The sequence below is a fragment of the Carassius auratus genome, linkage group LG36F (genome assembly GCF_003368295.1).
Source record: "Carassius auratus strain Wakin linkage group LG36F, ASM336829v1, whole genome shotgun sequence".
NCBI lineage: Eukaryota > Metazoa > Chordata > Actinopteri > Cypriniformes > Cyprinidae > Carassius > Carassius auratus.
Window position 1 is genome coordinate 1,065,578 of NC_039295.1, and position 25,905 is coordinate 1,091,482.

Consider the following 25,905-nt stretch of genomic DNA (forward strand, 5'->3'; position numbering starts at 1 on the left):
ACATCTGTACACCACCTTTCATTGACGTAAAAGCATGCTACACCACCGTTTGATTTCCCAGTTGATTCTGCATCGCAATCTGCTCTTAACAGCTGAAAGCTGAGCAGAAGGAGCGTGCTGTCCAGAATGGCATCATTCAGCCAGGTTTCCATGAAACACAGAGCAGCAGAGTGTGAGAAATCCTTATTTGTATGGGAGAGCAGAAGAAGTTCGTCCATTTTGTTGGGTAGAGAGCATAGATTTGCCAGATGGACACTAGGAAATGGCATTTGAAATCAGTTTGATCAGCGCCGCTGCTGGGGAAGCACAATCTGGTTATTAAGTTCCTCAAACGTGACCGGAGGTTGAACCCTCCGAAGCCATGTCTAATTCCCTCTTGGTATCTCACTGAGGTCTTGCAGGCCTTATAGAAATATATGTTTGAGACCCGTCAGTCAGTTGAGTTCAGTGCCCTCTTTATCAAGACAGCCCTCCTGACTGTGATCACTTTTGTCAAGAGGGTGCGGGATCTCAGAGCCCTCTCCATTAACTAAACATGCCTGGAGTTCAGGGTGGCAAACTCTCACGTTGTCCTGAGACCTTGGACTAGATATGTGCCCAAGGTTCCCACCACTTCTTTCAGCGACAGGTGGTAACATTGTTGCTCCCAGTGCGAGCCCTATACACATACCTAGATCGCACTCAGAGATTCAGACATTTTGAACAGCTCTTTATCTGCTTTGGAGGAAAGCAGAAGGGGAATGCTGTCTCCAGACAAAGGATCTCCCACTGGATTGTGGATGTGATCCTAACAGCCTATCAGGCCGGAGGAATACCTTTGCCACTGGGAGTGAGGGCTCCCTCTACCAGAGACATGTCTGCACCAACAGCCCTGGCGAACGGGCCTCTCTATCAGATATCTGTAGAGCTGCAGGTTGGGCTACACCAAATACATTTGCTAGATTTTATAATCTATGAATGGAATAATTACCCTGGGGGAGTAGCACTGGTAGCAAGCTCTACACCCTGCCAGTCTCCCAAAGTAGTAACTTCTCCAGAGGTAACTATTTCCATTCGTAGATTATAAAATCTAGCACATGTATTAGGTGTAGCCCAACCTGCTGCTCTACAGATATCTCATAGAGAGGGCCTTTTCGCCAGGGCTGCTCGTGCAGCCATGTCTCTGGTAGAGGGAGCCCTCACTCCCAGTGGGCAAGGTAGGCCTCCTTGACAGAAGTGAGCACAGTCAGGAGGGCTGTCTTGATAGAGAGGACACTGAACTCAACTGACTGACGGGGCTCAAACAGATATTTCTATAAGGCCTGCGAGACCACAGTGAGATACCAAGAGAGAACTAGACATGGCCTTGGAGGGTTCAACCTCCGGGCGCCTCTGAGGAACTTAATAACCAGATTGTGCTTCCCCAGCAGCGGCGCTGATCAAACTGATTTCAAATGCCGTTTCCTAGCATCCATCTGGCAAATATCCACTCTCTACCCAACAAAATGGACGAACGTCTTCTGCTCTCCCAGACAAATAAGGATTTCTCACACTCTGCTGCTCTGTGTTTCAAGCTTCAGCAGATAGCAGATAGCATGCTTGCCTATTAATACCCAGATGTATGGGCATGGCCAACTATGCAAATTCTGCACACCTAAGGTGTTTGGGCTCTCAATAACGACCGTTATTTTTGTACCCTCAACATCTCCGTTCCCTCTATAAGGGATCAAGGTTTACCATACCTGACAGAGAGGTTTTGACTATAGTAAACTTATAAACGCTGTTTATAAGTGGTTCAACTCAATATATTTATAGAAATCATATTAATATTGCTATCTAACAGATATTAGTCATCATTTGTGATTTCTAACTAGCATGGTAAACATTCTTTATGCATTAACATTTATATTTCGATGAATTCTACAAAGTATGTTGTAGTAAATACAGAATACAGCACTATCCTGCAGTGTGGTAAAAATAAAAGAGAATAGTAGAGGCAGAGTGGAAAACATCTGGTCGTCTCATCTGCGTGTCACGCTGAGGTCATGAATCACAGAAAAACACATTTCCTGTATGACCGCCACAACAAACCCACCAGCCAAAAGAAATCTGAACCCGAGTTCATGACGGCACTTCTACAGAATGCTTCAGCTGTCAGAAATGCCACCTCTTCATTATTATTCTCCGTTTAGTTTTTATTCCTCTCATACGCTCAGCAGGCAGCCATATCTTTAACATTGAGGGCAAGAACTCAATAACTGGCAACAGGAAGCCAATGATCTCTTTATCCCCTCTTAGCAAGGGCACAATGCCACAGACACGCCTGTGACCACTGACCTGTGAACGTGTGTCTAAGAAACGTGTACAAACTGCCATGAACATGGAAATCACTGAAAAATGAGGCTGCTTTAAAACTAACCAGCACTTAAACCTTAAACCAGCACTTAAACATTTTACACAAACTCAACAAGAGACAGGTCTGAAATGAACTCTAAGAAAGTATGTGAATACAAACACTCTGCATGTCTGCATCCTTGCCTAGAGTATATTTCTGGCCTATATTTCCATCTGGCCGTTAACTGAGCGCCAGAGTTGTCGTAAGACCCAAAATATGAACTCCAGGTTAGCAGAAATATTTCCTGTTAAAACTGTGTTCCAACTACTGAAGATAACAGAGAAAGCAGGCCCAAAACAGAAAAAAACATTTGAGTAAAAGAGTGGTTTTAGTTGACAAATACTTCTATTCAAACATTTATTTTCACTGCAAAAGTTACAGTGCATTCTGGGATTACAAGAGAATTCAGGAAGTGCTGCCTTAGATTTCACACTCACTTGTCACTAATAGCCACATCTTGTTGCAAATAAGTGCATGAATCGGCTACTCAGCAGATCTTTGATACTTTGTTACTGATGCTGGAACTGCACCAGCTGACAGCAAAATCTAAGTTGTTCTAATACAATATTCCTATAGTGGTGATTATAGAGTGGTAAAACATTTACAATTATTTTGCAATCATTGTTTAAATCAGGAATCATCTTGTTTTTATTTAAATGACAATGAATGATTATTATAATGTTAAATTATTAATACAGATTGCACACATTTTAACACTTCTAAAAATTGTATTATTAAATTCATAAAATAATGATAAAATGTGAAAATTTTGATATAAATGATGATGATGATGAGTATTATCATTATAATTTATTTGGTATATTCTTGTCTAAAACCATAAGATGACATCATGTGCTTGATCACTTTTTGTCACACACAGGTTTAAGTACTGTATATTAGTATAACTGTATTGTTAAGTTGGTGGATTCTTTATTTAACAGAAAACAGTATCATTGGTTTAAGTCCAATGAAGATCTTTTACAAGTATATGTCATGAAATGCATTCTTTATTTTTTGTTTTCCGAATTGCACTTAAATCGTTAGTAGGATTTTAACATCAAAACTGACATCAATTATAAATAGAAAGCCATTTTTATTTTTGCCCTCTGTATTAAACTTTATTTAATAAATGGTTGGGGTCTCCTTTAAGACTAAGGGCCCTATCTTGCACCCAGCGCAATTGACTTTGTACACCGACGCATGTGTCATTCCTATTTTGCACCCGCGCAAAGCGCGCTTTTCCCTCCACAGAAGCACGTCGCTAAACTAGTGAATGAACTTACGATCCCTGGGCGGTTCAGCGCAAAAAAGGAGGCGTGTTCCGGCGCAAACAATCCCTGGTGCTATTTTGCTGTTCCATTAAACAATTGCGCCACTGACCAGAAAAAACCTAGTCTAAAGTCAGTGGCGCATTGCGCGTTGTTCATTATGCGCGTTGTTCATTATGCTATTTTAAGGGCGCATGCCTGACCATAATGTATAGCGTGCACAACGCGCATACACTTTGCTCATGTAATCTACACGGATGCAACAGTTATTTTTGCAAATCATAAATTGTTACACTAAAAGAAATATTAACACATGAGATGACGGAAATCATTGTGGTGTGCCACGAAGATGTGAAAAAAATAGGCATAAATCTAGCTTACAAATTATTCAGGCTAATTATTCTCCCATCCCCATACAACACAACTTCTCTGTCTTTCACTGCTCTTACAAGAACACCAGTCTCCTCGGCTGTGAACCACTCCTGGCGTGCGCCTGGTAAATACGCCATAATAATAGCAATCCATAATGGAACTTGCGCACCTGCTTTTAAAGGGAATGTTGGATGACGCTCTGATTGGTTTATTTCACGTTACGCCCAAACCACACCTATGAATAATGAAGCTACTTCAGACCAACCCATTTTAGATTTGCGCCGAGCGCAAGAGCCATTTATCCCGCCGGGAAAATAGCAACAGCGCCGAGACCTGCCCACAAAGTTACTTGCGCTTCGCGCTTTGACACTTGCGTTTCAGATCGTTAAAATAGGGCCCTAAGACTTTAAGTAACATCTTTGCATCTGAAGTATTTTTGCATATGGAACACAGGTCATCTTTCAATTTCTGATGATGTAACTCTTTTTCAATTCAAGTTTCTAGTTATTTCCCGAACAATACAAACTTTTTCTGTTCTCTTCCCTAAGAAATCTTTCAATATGTTTCTTTCATATACTTTCAGACTTTTTTCACTCCATCTCTTTCATAGAACTCAGAGTTGAATTTACTAAACAGTGTCACTCTTTTGCATTCAATTTCTGTATGAAAAGGACATCTTATTCATTAACCACCTGCAGTTCAGGGATGTGTTTCCCAAAAGCATTTTTAGCTAACTATGGTCGTTAGTTCCATTGAGTTTGATTGGTAAGGACAGAACTTGCAACCATAGTTGCTTTTGGGAAACGCACACCAGTTCAGCTAGCTGCTACATGTGCTGAAGTAACACTGCACCACACAGGTCAGTGATGCATTTAATGTACTACAGTAGTGATGCCCATGGAAAGCAGTATTGATTTTGTTTGCCATTCTAACAGCTTTGCATTTATAGATGTATGCTGGTTGAGAATGCAGTCTTTTGTACTGGTGAAGGTTAAGTGGTGCTTTCTCCCTTTTAGGGATTTATGTAACAATGGGCATAATATTACCTTAAAATAAAGAAATTGTGGGATACACAGTGTTGTGACACATCAGGTGGAGTTAGACCCATTTGCAGTTTTATTGAGAATAGTCAGACAACATGGGGTCAGATACCGGCAAGGCAGAACAATGGAGACAAGGCTTAGACAGAACCTTAACCAGGCAAGAGATCAGGGCAGGCGGCAGACAGATAAGAGTTCAGAGAAGGCAATCCAAGTTGGGGCAGGCAGGTAACAAACTCGGTAATCGAGAAACAGTCCAAGGTCAATACACTACAAAACAAACACGGGCAATCACGCTCAGAAGAGACAGCCGGGCCAAATCAAGACTTCATGTTAGGTGACTGCTTATATGTCATTATGTTTGTGTTTGTGTGTTTGTGTGTGTGTGTGTGTGCACGCACATGTAAATGAGGTGCAGGTGTGGAGAGTGTTGAGGTGTGATTGTAGTCAGGTGTGGTGTGAGTGATCAGTCCCAGGTATGAGGAATGATGGGAAATGGAGTCTGAATCAGAGTTTGTTAATAGTCAGGGGATGTATCCCTCTGGTGGTGAGGAGGCAGCGGTACAGGAACCTCCTCTGTAACAGAGCCCCTCCCCGCAAGCTGCTCCTGACGTGAGGAAGCAGGTGTCGCAGGGGTCTTCCACAAGCTCGAGGGGCCAGCTTCTCCGAATATGACCGAATGTGACCACACCCCTACCAATGGTGATATCATTGAGGCTGTAACCCTCCATCCTTCTTCTTAAAGAAAAACCCAGCTGAGGCAGGAGAAGTGGAGGGCCGAATGAATCCCTTGGAGAGTTCTTTGTCAATATAATGCTTCATGGCTTCGGATTCAGGTTGAGATAACGGGAATATCCGGCCTTTAGGAGGAGTGGTGCCGGGCATCAGATTGGCACAATTCACAGAGTGATGAGTGGGAAGTTGTAATGCTTTCTTCTTACTGAAGGCGTCTGCAAGTTCTGGGTATTCTGGGGCCAGATGTGAAGTATTAGTGTCGGTAGATGAAAAGAGAAATGCATTACTGGAGGTTCGCATAACTCTTGACAAGGCATTGTTTTTGACATGTGGTGCCCCATTGAGTGAGCTGTCCTTCCCTTCAAGAGATGAGTGGATTGTGTGTCCATAACTATGGTAGTCTGAGGATAATGGTATGATTGGGTGAGAGGACGACGTAGAATCCGTCCAGCACCTCCACTGCCAAGGGAGAGTAACAAGGGGTCAATTTCAGTTAATGGCGCTGAACAAATTCGTTTGATAAAGTTACCCACTGCAACTGAGTCTAAGAGAGTGGTGGTGCTAATCGCAACATCATTGACAAGGATTTTAACAGGTAAGTTTATGCTGGATATGGAGGTTGTAATGGGAGTCTTCACGGTCAATGTTCAGGCAGGAGATTTTCAAGTGACCCCGACTGACCACAGTAGAGACACACTTGATTCTGCATACAGCATTCTCGTTCTTCAGGTGTGAGGTGAGTGTATCCCAATGGCATAGGTTCAGCCCCACTGATGGCTTCATTGGCTGAATGAGGCATGTTTCGAGCTGAACATTGAGAACGGATCAAATTGTCAATTTGAATGGCCAGAGTGCAGAATGACAGAGCATACTCTGCTGCCAACCTCCTTCCTTGAGTCAGGTTTAATAACAGGTCACGTGCGCTTCTCCCCTCAGCCGGTTATTATAAAACCTCACAGAAAGTTTTGAGAAAGGCTTTGAAGGTGGAGAAGAATGAACCATCAGTCCTCCATACAGCGGTAGCCCATTCCAATACTCTTTTGGTCAGCAGTGAACAAACAAAAGCAATGCGCCTGGAATCTGTTGTATATAGAGAACATTGAAGTAAGAAGCCCTTGCATTTAGCGGTTTCTCCATCGAATCTCTCGGGGAAAGCGAGTTGTGGGCTGACTGGGGGTGTCAGAACCAGGAGTGGGCCGGGAGTGGGTTGCTAGGAACAGGTGAAGAATTAGAGCCAGACTGAGGCCTTCCAATGCTCCGACCAGATCCTCGGTTAGTGTGGTGAGCCAGTTTAACTGGTGTTGGTGCAGGGAGAGCTGAGACACCTGAGCAGAGAGTTCCGTAGATAGTTGCATGATCGCTGCTGGATTGCTATGTGGCGAAGTCTTCTTTTGTAACACATCAGAAGACATTAGATCCATTTGCAGCTTTATTGAGAATAGTCAGACAATACATGGTCAGATAGCAGCAAGGCAGAACAATGGAGACAAGGCTTAGACAAAACCTTGATCAGGCCAGGTGGCAGACAGACAGAGTTCAGAGAAGGCAATCCGAGTCGGGCTGACAGATAACAATCAGGGAATTGAGAAACAGTTGTTTCTTGTCAAGAAACAAGGTCAATACACTAAAAAACAAACACGGGTAATCACGCTCAGAAAAGACACCCGGGGCAAATCAAGCCTTTGCAGTGATTGAGCGTTTGGTGACTGCTTATACGTGTGTGTGCGCACGTGTGTAAGGTGCAGGTGTGGAGAGTGATGAGGTGTGATTGTAGTCAGGTGTGGTGTGAGTGATCAGTCCCAGGTATGAGGGATGATGGGAAATTGAGTTAGAATCAGAGTTTGTTAATATTCAGGGGACGGTTCCCTCTGGTGGTGAGGAGGAGGCAGTATGAGAAACCCCTCTGTAACACACTGCACCAGAATAGTAGAAGTCTGTTCAATATGCCTACATGGATTTATAAACTAAATGTCAATATCCAGTACAATATAACGTATGCTGGTTGAGGTTAAGTGATGCTCTCTCCTGTTATTTCTCATAGCATTACTATGAGCTATAGCATAGCATGAGCTGTGCTCTCTGCCTATTTTTCTCACAGCATTTTATACAGTATATTCATATATGATTATATCTACTGGTTGAGGAAAAGCATGGTTCTCTCCCATGTCACTTTCACAGAATGAGGTTGAGTATTGCTCTCCCTGTTATTTTGTAATTACTCTTGCAGCCATCCCTGCAGTATTATTTTACAGAATGAGGTGGTATGTTAAGGATATAATCTTTACAGAGAGATTCCAAACAGAATATGAATTTAGTTTCCTCCCACTGCCATACTCAGGCCACATTCTTGCTGTCCGGTAAGGTAGAGGTAGTAGTGATGCGCCTTTCAAGCAGTTGTTTGTTCAAGCTCATAATTTGTTATTTTTACCAGAAAAAACTCTAGAAAGTTACCAGCCACATTTGCGGGTGATCAAAAAAGTTAATTTATAACCCTGGTCGTAGCCTTGGAGGCTCCAGCCGTATAGGCGGGGGCTGGGGCCACAGCCTCGTAGGCTGCTCCGCCATGGCCTCCCGAGTCTCCTGCTCCCCCATGGTGCCCTGAATCGGGTCCGCTGCCTTGTGTCTGTCACAAAGGACCTCCCATTGGCCCATTTCACCTCCCCATTGGATGTTGGCGTGAGGACATGCTTTCCAGAGGTTTGCTGTTATGTTAGACTCTGTTCCGTATTTTGTGTTTGTTTTTCTCTCCATGACTTAGTTTCTGTCTTCTGTTGATTGATTTCATCCCAGGTGTTCCCTGTGCAATCTCATTTGATACCAGGTGTGTCTCGTTTTCACATTGTCTTGTCCTGCATAAGTAGTGTTCCAGTTTTGAGTTCTCTGTCAGCTGTTAAATGTCTTCTGTCTTCTGAATTAAAATTGTGCGTTGAAGAACTCTTCTGCATCTCCTTGCTCCTCGCCCCCATGTAACGTGACACTGTTATGTATAGAGAGTGAAATATCTGCTTCCTTTTACCACGGAAGGGAAGAAGGGAAGGGTAAGAATTTTGTAGATGGTCCAATGCAGGGTTCCTCAAATCTTGTCCTGGATGGCCAATGCGATGCAGAGTTTAGCTCCAACCTTGTTCAAAATCACCTACCTATGATTTTCTAATGATCCAGAAAGACATTGATTAGCACACTCAGGTGTGTTTGATTATGGTTAGAGCTAAACTCTGCAGGAAAGTGGATCTCGCGGGCCTTGAGGATCCCTGGTCTAATGCAAATGAGTATTAAGAATAAAAATATTTTAGATCTCATTGTATTTCACTTTCATAACCCATTTAAATAATAATAAAAAAATATATATATAATATATATATAATTATATCGGGCCAATGTCTGTGTTTATGTTAGAAGCTGTTATCAGCCAATTCCAATATTGTTACGATAATATCATGCATCCCTACTTGAAAAAAGGCATTGTAAACGTAATCTATATGAATTGAGTGGTTTATAGGACACATAAAATATGGTCAATGGAAGATTAACCATAGGCTACTTAGATAACACAGGCATGTTTGAGCTTCTGTTTCCCATGTTTTATGCAGCCTAAGCATGTGCATTGATAATTTTTTATTTGTAATTTAAAAAATTAAATTAAATTATATAAAGCTATTTGGATTTAGAACTCTTTATGAACTTTTTACACTTGGAAGCTTTAGTGTAATGGACTTTCAATGGAGGGAAAAAGACAATCTTTAGCTATTCCTTTAAAGCTGAATGCAACAATAATGATGACACATTCAGCATGGGATGGGTATGTTTTAGAAAATGCACTGTTCATGGTATACAGTGGAGGCTAAAATAATAACACTAATATTCTCACAAACTAAAAAATGGTTTTAAGTCAGTTATTTCTATCTTTTGCTGTAGTGTGTCAGTAGTAAATATCAGTTTACATTTCCAAAAATTCCTTTAGCCACTAATTTGCACAACGGCTAGCGCTCCACACAGAGATCTGATCTGATCATCATCCAGTCTGTCTGGAATGACATGAAGAAACAAAACAAACTGAGACAAACTCAATCCACAAGAACTATATTAACATTTCCAAGATTTGCATACATTTCCTTAATTATTACAACCCTGTGTAAGGAATGTGAATTGTATAATGAATCAGAGCAGCGTGACTTACGATGTAAGCTGAGGGAGATGTTGATGGTTCTCTCATCTGTGAAGCTCTTGAGGCCTGTTATCTTAGCACATTTCAGTCGTGTGCCCGCAGGGGAATCACCCACATTAATCCAGCAAACTGTTTCCTGCGTGTACAGGAAGTCCATGGCTGTGGTTTGTTTGGTGCTTATGTAGAGTGATGGGCTGCTGGAGCCACTCAGAGATGTGATCTGAATGTTCTGAGAGTTTGCGATGAGTAAGACAGGGAGACGATCCACAGGCACTACAGACAGAGGAAGAAATCGGGTTCATCTCAAATATAAATATAATAACAGTTCACCCAGTAGTAATGAATTCAAGTGTTGGCTGACATAGTGTTGGCTGACATATATGTGAGGTAAATACAGAAATGGAGAAGCTATATTTAATGTTTTCTTGGACTGTTATGTTTGTCTTACCGTTCTTGGCCTTGCAGGAGCGGTTGTCTGGTTGAACTAGATAACCTTCCACACAAGAGCAGGTGTACGAGCCGTCTGTATTTGTGCACGTCTGACTGCAGGTGCCATACACCGTACACTCATCAAAATCTGAACCCACACAAAACAATATAAGATTAATATATATATATATATATATATATATATATATATATATATATATGTAGAGAGAGAGAGAAAGAGAGAGAGTAGCCATGTAATATGCACAATAATGTATAATCAGACTTTCATAATCTAAAAAAAAAAAAACTTAAAATGGCCTAATAGCAAAATATTTTGTGACAATGACCAGCTGACTGTATATTTTCCTTAAAAAATACCTAATTTATGTTACTTAATTCTATGTTTTGTTCATCTTTTTAAGTATTCATACTGATTATACAATTAAAATAATCTTCTATCATTCTCCGCTGTAAGTCTATGTTGTTGCATTCATAGAAGTCTATAATCATGAGAGTGTGTGTAAATGCAACCGACCTTTACAGGTCTTTCCATCTTGGCTGATCTCGTAGCCGCTCTTGCAGTAGCACATGGGGCCGGTGCGTGTGACAGCACAGTTGTCCTGGCAACCAGTGAGAGTACAGTTGAGCGCCAGTTCTACAGAGATCAGAGCAGAGGACGGCTAGAGGTCAAACAACACACATCTATTACCAAACAGACTGACACACTGACTCACACTGCCCATCAACACTCACTACCGCAAAGTTCAAAACAACAACAGAAAATATCTTACATGGTCTAAAACGCCAATGATAAATATCACATAAAAGAATATGATATACAAATCACATACGTTTTGTTTTTACTTAGTGTAATAACAGAATTGCATCACATGCTAAATGACAATGCTAGACTAAGACATGCTAGACTAAAGACACTGGAATCAAGCTAACATCTAACATACAATAATTCGCCAAAGTGCACTTTTGTATTTCATTCTATATACAGTATATTCCCATTTCGATTATGCAAAATCTCTAACTACTGTATACTTAAAATTTATAAAGACTTCTTTAGGTATTTGTTTCTGGTCAAGTAAACTTGGATTTCTTTTTAACTAAAGATGTCTTATAATTAACCAGACTTTACCTACTGTACCTTTAAGGCTTATAAATGGTACTGGTAATTTTCTGCCAGGACATTATCCATTAGGCTTACAGACATTTCTTTTATCTTGAGGTTATTTTTTTGCTTATTTGTCTTGAGAGAGTTGGCAACAGTGGCGTTGAGCCTTCAGTCAGAAACAAGTGAGCCTCTAGATAAACTGCATCAGCTCGCAGAAGCTAATCTAATAGTTTATGCTAACAGCTCCTTATGTAGACAGCCTTATACCAATCATATGCTTGGTCCACAAACAGTGAGCTCTGTCTATGTATGAAGCTTTTAAGGGATCAAAAGCCCACTTCTGACATGAACACTGCTCCAAAATGTCCAAACATAGCCTATACATGCTAAGGCTTTTGAGGTTCGGTTTCATTTCTGATGCTGCCTTAAAAGACAACCACCTTTGTTGGTAGACAGTGAGGTAGTTGACTATTGTGACAGAGCAAACAGCACACACATTCTGTGTCAATATACAATTACCACATAAAGTATATGAGTGTGTGTTTCATTTTTGAGTAGGTATGTGTGTGGATGAGTGTAAACGTACTAAAAATTTTGCCTTAACTTCACACTTCCCCACACTATGGTAACAAGTACTATGATGGGTTAAAACACTTTTCACAAAGGTTACATCCCAAAATGAAGCTAAATAGTTCCATGTTTCACCATTATCAAAATGGCAATAAAAAATGAGTGTACAATCAGCATTTTGACATCAGAATTTTGATTTCCAGGAGACGTGAATATTGTCAAAACATTTACAGATTTAGCTTTGATTAAAAGTGTCTTCAAACATCTGTTCCAGTATTCTAATGCACCTTCTGCTGACCACTGAACTGTTCACTGTTCCTCAAGCTATAAGGTCAGACCACATAGTCTTCAGTTTCAAGGACCGACTCTTTAATGAGTATCTAAAGTGACACAAGTCCTCATACATGTAGCAGTGCAGAGCTAAAAGTGTTTCCAAATCACAAATTTGATAATCAAGCAATCCAAATTTGGAGAAAATGCCTTTTATGAAGGGAGGCAGTTTAGTTTCACTGCTTCTGCCACTGGACAGCGCTGGGAAGCCACTGCTCAACTACAGCTTACAAAGCTACTCATAATGTAGAAACAATAGGAAATTATATTAACAATCCATTTTATTAGATCATGAAAAGTGGACATTACATACTAGAGTTTGCAACTGTGCAGGACTTAAAGACCTAAGTGCATACTGAGAAATGAACTGTTGTCATTCTAAATTATTAATCATTAATATTAATACTTATTCACACAGAAGGTGATTACTGAGGTGTGCATTACAATACAATACAACTGTACAAATTTTATTTCTGTAGCACATTTAAAACAACTGCCAAATTGCTTTCCAGCATCATTACATTCAGCCACACAAACATTATAAGGACTAGACTGTCTGCACTAATCCATCAGTCAATACATGCTCCTCAAACCCCATACATTTTTAATAGTTTTTTAAAAGATTATTTCACTCAGATATGTCTTTTATCTCCTCATGCAGACAGACCTGTGGGTGAGGCTGGAGTTAAGAGAGAGGCAGGCACAGAAAATTAGCAGCTCTGATGTCACTATCAGCCAATAAACAAGCAATAACAAAATCTCAAGCAATCCCTCTGGTAAGACTGGATATGGCATAAAGCCACAGCTATGAGGAGTGGCACTGTGGGAAAGTGTGTGTTACACAAAAACAAAATGTAAAAACTTAAAATTAAAAATAACTTGGAGAGGAGGACTGTTTTAGTTTTGGTATTGTTACAGATGATCACCGTATCAGGTGTTACTTACAACATCAAAAATCCCTAAATAACGAAAGACGAATTTCTAAAAAGTACTGACTGCAGCTCTGTGTGTGCAAAAGGTAAATCAAGGTTATTCGTAATATATAAAAACACATTAAGAATTTTCCTGTCCTTGTATACACTATTTGAACTATATTGAGGTCATATCTCAAAAATGTATAACTACTAAACATTGTACATTTTAGGGGGGAATCAGCAGATTTGTATTTGTTTGTTTATTTATTGATTTATTTGGGGTTATGCTCACACAGTTTCCAGTAAATGTGGATCAGTCTTCTTCATCAGAGGAATTTTCTCACATAAGAAAGCATTCATAGTTTCATCAATGATGGCAATCTTTCCTGGTCCAGAGGCAGGAAAGCAAATAGTGTAATTAAACAAACCAAATAATTATACCACCATCCCTGTGCTTTACAGTCGGGATGCGGTTGCTGTTATTGAATGTGCTGTGTTGGTTTTGCCAAATGTAATTTTTCAAACTGTTTTACTTTGGACTCATCCATCAACAAATCAATACTTCCAGTAGTCTTCTGGCTTATCCTTGTGGTATTTGGCAACCTTTAGACAGGCAATAGTGTTCCTCTTGGAACAAGTGGCTTCCTTCTTGCTGGAGTTTCCTGCTGTGCACATCATTCATGTTCAGTGTTTGTCTGAAGCCAATGCAAGAGACCCCTGGAGATCCTTGTTACCCTGAAGCTCTCTGTGACCTTCTGGAATATTATAATATTATACATCTCGCGTTTATGGATGGTCACTTTTTTTCAGGAATGGTGGTGAATTTCTTCCAGCTATCTACTGTACCTGATGGACACCAGACTCTTCACAGATACCTCTCTAATGTATTCCAGCGTTGTGAGCATCAACGTCTTTTTATCAGACGTTTTGACTGAAACATGGCTAGTATCCACAAACAGAGGTGATAAAGGCCCAGACTTTGATAGAGACTATCCAGCTCTGTGTTCTTTCTATAGGGAAGTGCTGATAACTAAATGAGACTGGCAGCTGATGAGTGAGATTTAGATACAGGAATTGTGTTAGGCCATTAACTTTTGTATTCACTAGTACACAAAAACATGGAAAGAGTTCTCTATCTGGAAGATCAGCCTGCTACTTCTCTTTTCTTGGAAAGTGGAGTGTGTTTGTGAGGATGTTAACTGTCACAAGATGATTGACAGGGCGGTTTACGGTGACAAGATGATATGTGAGAGACACACAACACTTTTCAGTGTGTAACAGAGTAGGGAAAATATTGGGATGTTCTTTTTGTGAAGAATACTTACTTTAAGGGCATAGTACAAGCGTGCTTTGAAAAAGTACCCTTAATGTCTCATGCGGTTTTGCTCATTAAGTACATTTATCTTGTATGACGTTTTTACTGGAAAATCTATTAAAGTATCATTTTCGCTGTTTGGCCTGTGGTTTATTTCGATGGAAATTTCAACTTTGAAGTTCAACTAGTATCTGTTTCAGGCCCCAAGCTTTATTTTCCACAGAAAGACTGATATTATTATTATTACTAGTAATATTTATATACAGTATAGCATTTATAGCAATTATATATCGCAATTTCTAACCAAGCAGTGTTTGAAGTCATTACCTCTGCAGTGCGGGCCCTCGTCTCCTCCGTCAGTGCAGTCGGGGACGCCGTTACACAGCTTGCTCATGTGAACACACAAGTCTGATCCCAGACACTGATGTTCATTAGGAGGACACCGCGACACACGGTTATGAGGACCTGAGAGAGAGAGCAGATCAAACACAAGCATAAAGATGATGATACTAAACAGCATCCTACGTTTGAGTGCATCTAAACCTCCAGGTGATCTGCTGAAATGGCTCAGTAGCATTATGTGCCACATTTTAATTAACCCTGGAACAAGAATTCATTTGTTTTAAGTGTAGGGATAATATATTGAAGGAATATTACAATTTACTAGCATCTCTTATTTTAGAAACTGGTTCCTGTAACAATCCAAAAAAAAATACTTCTTTTTTTAAAGCTGCAGTAGGTAACTTTTGTAAAAATATATTTTTTTACATATTTGTTAAACCTGTCATTATGTCCTGACAGTAGAATATGAGACAGATAATCTGTGAAAATATCAAGCTCCTCTGGCTCCTCCCAGTGTCCTATTGCCATTTACAGAAATACATCGCTCCTGGTAAGAAACAACCAATCAGAGCTGCGGTCCGTAACTTTGTTTGTGTTCAAAATGTAGAAAAATGTATATAATAAGCGAGTACACCATGAATCCATTTTCCTAACCGTGTTTTTAGCTTGTCCTGAATCACTAGGGTACATCTATAATAAGTGTTTATATTCGGACTATTTTAGATTGCTTCGGGGGTACCGCGGCGGAGTAACACAGTACCTTTGTGATTCTTCATAGACATAAACACAGAGAAGTAGTTCCGGCTACGATGTTCTTCCGCAAGACGCAAGCAGTTCTGTTTATTAACCACTAGAGCGTCAAAAGTTAACGACTGCAGCTTTAAGCTCATATAAAAGATGCATCTGTGTCATTTTCTTTCATGCTTTCAAACACAGTTGGTTAAATATCCTAGTTTATGGTTTTATTATGACTGTGTCCATAAGTGTGCAGTCATGTGTTTGTTTCGGAGTCACTGGATGAGCTGTGTTTGTGTGTCTGGGCTCTCATCCGCTCTGGAGTGGACAGAACGATGGGTGTGGAGTAAAAATAGACCAAAATTCTCCAAATTATTGACCAGAAATGAGCAAACGTGTTATTGCAGAAAGATGATTCAACACACTAGAGTTTAAACAATAAATGTTCCATGACTGTCTAGTTTACAGATGAGATGGTGAATACGGTGCCAGTACAAACACATATCAGCAGTGCTGTATTAAGTCACTGCTTCAGTACTCTATGACACAGGCTTTTAAAAAGCGTGTGGGAGAGAATGTGTCCGGTCCTCTGTCAAAATACATTCTCATATCTCAGTTTCAGTCTGATATATTGACATCTTGAAGTGAGTCTTTGGCACTTTCAGGATATTTCTCTGTTTATTTGAGCAGCATGTCAACGTCTTGTTCAACCAATGAGTGCAGCACCAAACAAGGAAAGATTTAGGAAATGTTCAAAGTATGAAACTTTTAGGGCACTAGTACCAACATGAATTTTATCTCAAATCATATTCTTTATTTTATTATATTAACCTTCCAGAGGATAAGACGGGTGACAAATGTTTGATATTTATTCAAGTTTGCTACAGAGAGTATACATTTATACCTTTTTATGAGAGAAAAATATTAGTATTTTAATAAAAATATTACTAAAAATATAAAAAATATTTGACCTATACTTTTTTTTTTTGACTGAAATATGATCTTTAAAGTACAATTAAGCATTCAATGTATACTTGTCTTGTAGTTGTGTTTGTTGATAGAGCCTATTAACTACTACTTAAATACCAGGGTTGCCAGGTTTGCAAAAGAAAACCAGCCCAACTGCTTTTCAAAACTATTCTCAAACTAAAGTTTTCAACTCCATCAAAATAGCATTCAACCCATTTAACCTGCAGAAAAAGTGTAAAAGTACTTGGTAACACTGCTGCTCAATTTTTTGTTGTTGTTGTGGTTCTGGTTCTTAGTGCTCTGTAGCACCTGCCAGAGGCCAAAATACATTGAGATCTGGGAATGTGCTATCTGTAAAGATTTCTTTGTTTCTGCTTGTGTTCTGCCTCATTCTGGAGGTCTGAAAATCCTGCAGGAGGGTCAGGGGACACCAGTCTTTCTTTCAGCAATCCTCAAGATCTGTTAAAGCATTTTTTGTCCAACTTGGTGTTGAAGCAAACCAGAAAGCTTTAGGTCTGATGACCATAGACCATCAACTACAAGATCTCAACAGTAGGGTGTCCAAAGGTCCAGACATTAGTACAAAGCTAGAAACACATTCATGCAAAATGCAAATCTTGACAGCAAACTGAAGACCACAGAAAGGATCTTCCATAAACTCCTGGGCTGTAACGGTTTGCATTGTTCTAAAGGAAACGGAAAGGTCCAGTGATATTTTACAGTCTCTCAAAAGACTTCATGACCACATATAAACTCAAAAAAATAACTCTTTGAACGAACATAAAAAAAAATCATTGAAAGGATTTCCACTTGATTAAGTTGCTTTATTTCAGCATTTTGCAGTTATGTTATTCCAATTTGTTGTACTTACGTTGGGTCAACTTAATTTATTAAGGTTGATTCAACTTATTTATTATGGTTGGACACAGCTTAATTTAATAATGTCAGCCCAACTAATTTGCAATATTTTGGACAATGTTTTTAATAATTTACTTCATTTTACAAAATAAGTTTAAGTAAATTTAATAAACCTTAGTAGAGTCAACAAACGACAATTAAATTGATTGTACATGGAAAAAATGTATTAATGATTACAAATAAAAATCATAATGCCATTTTAGAAACACCATCCCCTTTAATTAGGATTTTAACACTGAATCAATCAATGTGCAGCTGCTCAACACAACTCATCATATAAGCCTATTTTTAATTACAGTTTATCAAACATATCACAAACATATTTGAAATACAACACTTCATATCAAACTGTTTGTTTGTTTTGCTCTAAAATATATCAGAACAAGTTCATTTACTCAATAGTGATGAAGTTATTTTGCTTTATTTTTTTTTTTAAAGATGAATGTATCTAATCTGTATATTTTGTTAAATTGTAGATTATGTTAGATTATAGGCCAAAGGGGTTTTCAGGGAAGTTGAACAATAATTAAGACTCTAAAGACTCTATGTTTAATAGGAATTTATGAAATATCTGTACTGCATGTATAGTTAATGATGACACATTCACAAACTGAGTTTGTAGTAAACAGAACATGAACACGAGTAGAGCAGCTGATGATTCTGAACTGCAGCACGTGCCGGTTAGAGCGATTCTCGTTTTCGAGTCAAGAACCGGTTGCATCGGTTTTCGGATCACCAGTACACTGAACCGAAAACCATTTCTTTCTGATGCGTCCGATTTGAGAACCGAGGAGCTGATGATACTGCGCATGCGTGATTCAGCGTGAAGCCAACTGAACATGTCTGAACCGAACTGATTCTTTTGGTGATTGATTCTGATTCTGTGCTAATGTTATGAGTGCGGGTAAACCGAGGGCTTGAATGAAGGGCAATCTGACAAAACATAAGTTCATTTAATAACAAATGCATCGCAATGGATTATGTTTAGTAAGTGGATCATGGTTTCTGCGCGGATGACACCTAATTTATTTACTTTATATCTTCAAGACTTAAATCCTCATATGCACATTATCGCTGTTACTGTATTTAGGTGTTGTTGCAAAACTCAATTGTAAACTTTTCATGTTTTATATATTTGAATGTTTGATAGACTTTTACATCATTGCCAATGACTTTATTACGTAGAGTGTAAAAGAACGCGGAACCGTTTTTTCAACTGCTTTATTGAATTGAACCGTCCGGAAGAACCGGATTGTGGAAAAGAACCGAACTTCCCATCACTGTTACTCAACCTTTGCAATTTATTGGTCACATACTTATCTAATGGTGCTACACTTCTGCAAGAGGGTGACAGAACAACAATTACCCATAATACACTGCTAAATCCTCAGCCAATGAGATGCAAGTCTGTATTGGTTTTATTTATGGTACTTTTATGCAGCAATGTTTTGTTGGCTGAACAAATCATTTTTAAGTAAAGCTTAATACACACAATACACACTTTTTAGTGTGTATAGATTAAATTAAGTTCACATTATTACATTTATTTAAAATAAGAACATTGACATACTCCATACAAAACTTGTAAAACTTGTAAATTATGACATAGCAACCTTTTGGCCAATGAATTTCCTATACATTTTAGATTTTTTAATTAAACTAAATGAAAAATACATCTTTTACACAAACAGCAAATTCTAGCAATTTCAGAGAGTAACTAGAGGAAAAAATAATTAGTAATAAATGTTGTTTCCATAAATTGTCAAAAGAATCTGTTAATTTCCATGATTTCTCGAGCATGAAAAGCACACATTTGTGATACCAACATACAAAAAATAGCCAATTTTAAGTGTAATTATTTTCCCTTTATAGTTTATAAGCAGTAAATATGCTTTGTACAATTCATAAAAATCTTCTTCATAATAATAATGTATGTAAATATAATTTAAACAACTATAATAATAGCAAATAAAAGGGAAAAGTTATTTAGAACACAACTGTCATTTGCCAAACTGACATAAAAAAAGCCACTGAAAATATGTTTTTCATTTTCAAGTTTACACCCATTCACTTTACACACTTTCTACTTTAATGTCATTTTAGATGTTTATGGAAAAAAGCTCAAAAAAAAAAGCCATGTTTTTTAGAGCGAGAAGCTTTGAATAATATTACAAAATAGTTTGAAACCTTAAAAAACTGCAGCTGTTCTGGGACATTAGAAAGCCTAGCTTTGGCATTGTTGCTCTCCCAGGGGTCCTGTAAGCGTGAGGGATTGTGGACACCTTGCACAGGCGTGTGCTGAGACCATAAGCCTCTTGTTTTATGATCACATGTGGCGTTCCAGAGGATCTGGAGCTGGAAACTCTCGTCAAAGGGGAAACGCTCGGTCAGAAAACCTCAGCCACATGGAAAACTCTAGAATAAGACCCATCACATGGGGAACGTGACCTGGGCCCCTGTGACAAGACCACATGCCACTCTGACAAATGAGGCAAAGAGTGAGATTTTAAAATAAGAAAGACTAGTGCAGTTTTCACATTCTGACAGCTAGTTGATTTCTCTCATTTATAGATAACAGATGCTTGAGTAAAACTCAAACCAGGTAAAGCAATATAGGACAAGGGTCAAATATTTAGTGAATGCAGATTGTAACTGAAAGGCTGAACTCTGTTCTAATACCAGAGTTATTTGTATTAAATATCAGGCTGTCACATGTTTTGTAATTTTGTGTCCTCCTTATTCCTGACAAACCTACTGCATTTTGGATTGTATGGCACTTCCATTTCAAATCATAAGGTTGCCCTACGAATAAATCGTATCCGTCTATTTGACTGAATGAGCTGTCGATTTTCTTTCAAGCTTTATTTTCAGTCTTTGTGAGAATAGCGCAATGCTTGATGTTTTAATAACGTTATAACAAGAATATCTATGGCAAGAGCTCTTTTCAGTCTCAGCGTTCTTTTGCTCGTGATTATTTCCTTTTTCCCCTTTGCATTCCTCTGTAATAGTATGAAAAAGACAACATACAGTATACTAGGTGGTCTGTTCCTCCAATTTAATTTACGTAGTATCCCATTAATAATTCACTGGAATGCACTAAAAATATATGTCTCCTCTCAGGCTTGCTTTTTTTTTTATAAGAAAATACAAGTTATTATCTGTTAAAATGACAAAAATCACATGAAAATCACATCAATGCACATTTTAACAGCATTAAAAAGACTGAAAAAAAAGTAAAACAAACTGACAGAAAGAAAAATAGATAAATAAAAAGATAAATCGGGCAGTCAGTTAATCAATCAATGTAAAAGGGTGTATCACTGAAGTTTCTCTGTATGAATTCTGGTCAAATTTAGACTAGTTTCTATAGACCAATTCTAGGTTTTTAAACATTCAGGATGCACGCAGGTAACCTGGGAATTATACGGCTACCGTACAAAATAGTTTGGTTTAAAAAGATTATAGATTATATTGATTAGATTTATTTTTTCTTTAAATGTAAATTGTTTAAATGTAAATTGTTTAAATCAAATGTATGCTTTAAAAGTAATCATAGCTGTTTTTATCCATAGTTTGTCCAATTAAACATCTGTGTTTAGCTTCAAATGTCATCTTTGACGACAATATATTCTATAAAAAAATTTGCATTCCAATCTTGACATCAAAAGGCACAATTTATTTATTTATTTTTCTCTTATTCCATGAATTTTACCCATTAGCCACCACTAGTTCCCAGAGTTTTTCTGCAACCATTATGCGCGCGCAGCTGCGAGTGACGTAACTGTGATGTCTACTCTGAACTGGTCTATTCTGCAGTCTGTGGTTAACCCAAACCCACCACCGGTCAGCCATATAATAAATCTTTGACTGTCATCTGGCTGGAAAACAAACCATATTGCAGCCAGACATACAATGCACCGGCTGTGTTCCGAATGGAATACTATCTTACTGCTTCCTGAATACTGGCCCACATGCACTGTACTATATACTGCCTACTGTCTTTTCAAAATAGTAAGTAAACATGTATGCTTTACTCCCTCCGCATTCTAATTCAGTGTGTGGCATCCAGTCCTGAAAGAAAGCTGATTTTCATTTTTGTCATATCTCAACATTTCCTTCCTAATACTGGATAAAAAAACAAAAACAACCCATTTTAAACCCAATGCAATGAGGGATACAGTATTACAGTAAGCAATGGCATGTCTAGGGCCAGCGCTGTAATTAGCTTATCTTCAATCAGCTACATGTGAACTGAAGTGTGTTGAGTCATTGGCCCAATGCTGATTTGGCAGATCCAGTTTTCATAATGCTATGACGTTTATCAGGGTAGCAGGCAGGCATCTGGTGAAAAATGTATTTGTTCAAATGTATAACACACCATTATAGTACAAAATGTGTGCTAAAACCATGTAGATATGGCTCAGGTCTCTGCTTCAATGCAAATGGAATATTTTTGTCTGCCAGTGTGTGTTGAGACAAAATAGCACTTCTTCTCAACAAGTCTAGTTTTTTAGGTTGTCAGATGGTGCAGGATGAGTTATTATGCATCACAGTTCAATACTTATGGTTATATTTAACCTTAAGTGTGAGCGATAGTGAAAGTAATCTACTACTATAGATGTATATTTTTCTGCATATATCACAACACCTGACCTCCAAGACTCATATCACGGAAATCTCCAACTCAAATTGTCCATGTCAGGCAACTCTTGCATGTAATAGCATGGTAATAGGCTGTTCAAAGTCACCGGTGCATTCATGCTTGAATAAGATCAATGCATGTCTTTCTACTCTCCTTAATTGTTCATTACTTACAAAGCAGGCCAAACATTACATGAGAATGTTTCCATGCATGAGACGGATCATCAGCAGTGATCACAGCTTCTCTTGCCAAATAAAATGTTATACACAGACATGAAGCATTCCCTAACTGATGTCAGAAGGGCACATTTGTTTTAAATTCCATAAGCAATCACAAACACAGTAACAGTTTGTGTCGTATAGAATACAGTTTATGTCCTTTGCTCGTGTTCTGGAAAGACCAAGCAAAATATAATACCACCGTAACTATTATTAACACGTGTTTCTTTGGGAGTTGTTTCTCCTCAATCCCTCCCTGGCTGTCCATGGTTTCCAGCTGAATAAATGATCCATAACAAGAATCCATTTCACATCATGAATCACAACATCACGCAAAGCAGACACATAACGTCATGGCTGAATGTTTAAAGGCCAATCCAAGAGTGTGAACTGGCAGGATGCTTCTGAAATTCTTCTTGCCCCTGGATCAATCTGAAGATCATTCGGTGAAGGGGTCAGTTTGATGGTCAGATTCTGTCAGAATGGATCTTTATTTTGGACCCCTGTTAAAGATCAACTCTCTAGAGATCATCAAAGTATTTAGGCAGCTGGGACACTTAAACCCGTTAGAAACCCAGAATGCTTAACCTCAGACAACCTTGTCTATTTAAAATACCATTTAAAAACTGCAACTATAACATTTCCATGACATTAGTTTACTTTTATTATATATATCACAGATGTGTGTGTGTGTGTGTGTGTGTGTGTGTGTGTGTGTGTGCGTGTACTTATTTATGCTAAATTTTAAGGACCAAATGTCGCAAAAAAGATAGTAAAACCTGAAATTTTTGGACATTGTGAGGGAACAAAAATGATTAAAAATAGTAAATTATTTTTATTTTAAAGTGTAATAATGCAAACAGGTTTTCTGTAAGGGGTATGTTTAGAGTTAAGGGATAGAAAATATTATTTTTTCAGGATAAAAGTAATAGAAGTCTATGGAAAGTCCCCACAATTCACAGAAACAAACGTGTGTGTGTGTGTGTGTGTGTTCATAGTTCTAAAATTGAGTAAAATATGTAGTAAAAATGTCCTATGAACAGCTAAACAATGAATGAAAACATGGGACACATGTAGCCAATGAAGAGATTTAATGTGATACCTCAGTCGAGTATGAGTCAGTGTTCATGCATAAACTCTTTGATAAGCTGGTCAAAACACTTCTGCGGCAGTTAATTCTTGCATAAATGTGTGACTGAGTTTCTCACTTTCAGTAGGGAGAGAATGTTGAATACTTCAGAGATGCAACCGAGATGATAATATGCTGTTTTATAAAAAGTGTTGAGGGTTTCTTAAAACTGAAGTTGATGTTAAATAAGAATTTAAGAAAAAGAAAATGAGAATTTTTTATGTGATTATTGTGCTTCAGAGACAAGGAGTCTACATAAGGCATAATAGATGTTTATCTGAGAATACTCAATATTAATTAAGTTGTATACATTTCGAATAAAATTGCTAATGTATGTTATCTGTGCATTCCAGCAGAGTACTAAATGATGGAAGCATATATTTGTAATAAAATAAAAAATTAAAATAAAAAACAATGAAGGACCCAGCATTGAACCTTGGGGGACTCCATAATATATCACATAAAATGTTTAGGTATGTGTACCTAGAGCAACATAAAGTCAAAACCCCAGAAGCTTAAATTGGATTGGACTGGACCTAATAAGTCAGAACTGTTTTGCAGTCAGTCAATCAATATTTTATATCCCACTGTGTAAATGTAAATAATGATTGTAAATAGGCATTAAAAGGCAATATTGTGTAGTAGACGTTGATGTGTTGCTGTGGTGCAGTCATATCTTAACAGGTTTCACAGTGATGGAGGAAGTAGACTGCAAGTCATATTTGTAATTCGGATTTTAAAAAATACATATTGTGAGTACTAAAACGTAGTGTATTATGCAAAAAAAAAAAAAAAACTCCAGTTACAGTTCATGATCAAGTACTGCTAGATTAAAAGCAAAGGATGAAGAAAAACCAATAACAGATCCCAGACAGATCAGGTCAAATACCCTGTGTAAAAAATTATCCAACTGTTTAATTAGGCATTACTGATTTGAAGCAGATTCACCACCTCTTACAAAGACAACTGCTGACGCCCTTTGTGCTAGAGGATGAAAATCATTAATTCTGCATTTTAATAGTACAGATTTTGAACTCTTCAATGCACTACCAGTCAGCCAAGCAAGTAGGTGTATAAATGATTAGGCATTTCATATAATCTAACCTCTAAAGCTAAACACATAGCTGATATTTTATCCTCGGTTCATTTTTTCCAGCTGTCAGATGTTAAACAACAGACTCTTCTCATCTCAGCACAGCGGGTCAGAGCTCCACTGTGAGATCACAGCTCAGACCTTCAACCCTCTCAACGTGAGACAGATCTAAATGACTTTTGCACACACGTTACTGCAATAGGCTGCTCACAGCCTCATGAAGTGAGGTTTAGTAAAGGGTACAGTGCGAGGTATTGCATATAAGAGCTATTTTTTGTTCTATCTCCTAATTTTATATTATTTAATTAAATCCAATTATAATTTTAATGGTTTACTATATGGCACATTTTAATTTGCCAAGCATAACTATTAAAGAGCCAGTAAGATGAAAATTCTAAGCTTCCTATCACTGTTTATAAGTCCTGTACATTAGGTTTAAATCCATCCAAGGTTAAAAAACATTGTCATTTTGTTAAAATATCATTTTAAAATTACCTCAATTCTCAGAGATCCCCAAACGGTTCGCGCGAAGCTGTTCAAAAGATTCAGTTTCCTTAAACCCCAACTTTCGGTAGCATACTGTGTTCTGATTGGTCAACTGACATAGTTTTGATTGGTTGTTCCGCACACACCTCCACGGTAAACTATGTGTTAGCATCTGTTTGGGGTGAATTATGTCTTATTCCTCTCACCGCTAAGCAAACAGTAAAATAAAAAACTTGAACAGTCTCGCTGCTTTTTCTTCTTTGTGGGTGTATTCAAGCCACGCACTACAGTTTGAATCTGAATAGCGCGTTCAGCGCAGGGGCGTGGTCACAGAGACGTGAAAAACAGACATTGCGTTGTTTTCATATGGATTACTTTATCACAGAATATCTGTTTTCACTTGTCACAACACAAGCTTTCTATAGATATCTCTCCCATGTCTCTTCGTTGAGTATTCACGGAGTTACACTTCATTTTAATGACGTGTTTGTACATGACGATCGGCGCAGACAGGCTGCAGACAGCACACATACTGATAAGACACTCGGGAGAAAACAGACACATAACTTCATAATCATACTTAGCGTTGTGATTCGGAGATGCTCGTTGTTCTAAATAAAGTTGGTAATGAACCCTCTTTTATGGCCAAACGCTTTGAAAATCCCGCTGTACTCACCGAGATTAGAAAAGCAGTCATCAGTGAAATGTTGTGAACACAACAAAAGGGATTTGTTGTTC

At 38.3% G+C, this 25,905-nt stretch overlaps 1 protein-coding gene across 6 annotated transcripts in view; it reads right to left on the minus strand.

Moving 5' to 3' along the window:
- The window catches only part of lrp1aa (low density lipoprotein receptor-related protein 1Aa), a 160,757-nt gene that overhangs the window by 114,282 nt on the left and 20,570 nt on the right, over positions 1-25,905 (minus strand). For all 6 annotated transcript variants that reach the window (XM_026240770.1, XM_026240764.1, XM_026240769.1 and 3 more), the window contains exons 3-6: positions 14,963-15,100; positions 10,919-11,038; positions 10,403-10,531; positions 9,967-10,227 (exon numbers count right to left, since the gene is read on the minus strand). In XM_026240770.1, coding sequence (XP_026096555.1) covers positions 9,967-10,227; positions 10,403-10,531; positions 10,919-11,038; positions 14,963-15,100 — 648 coding nt within the window. The remainder of the gene's footprint in view (positions 1-9,966; positions 10,228-10,402; positions 10,532-10,918; positions 11,039-14,962; positions 15,101-25,905) is intronic.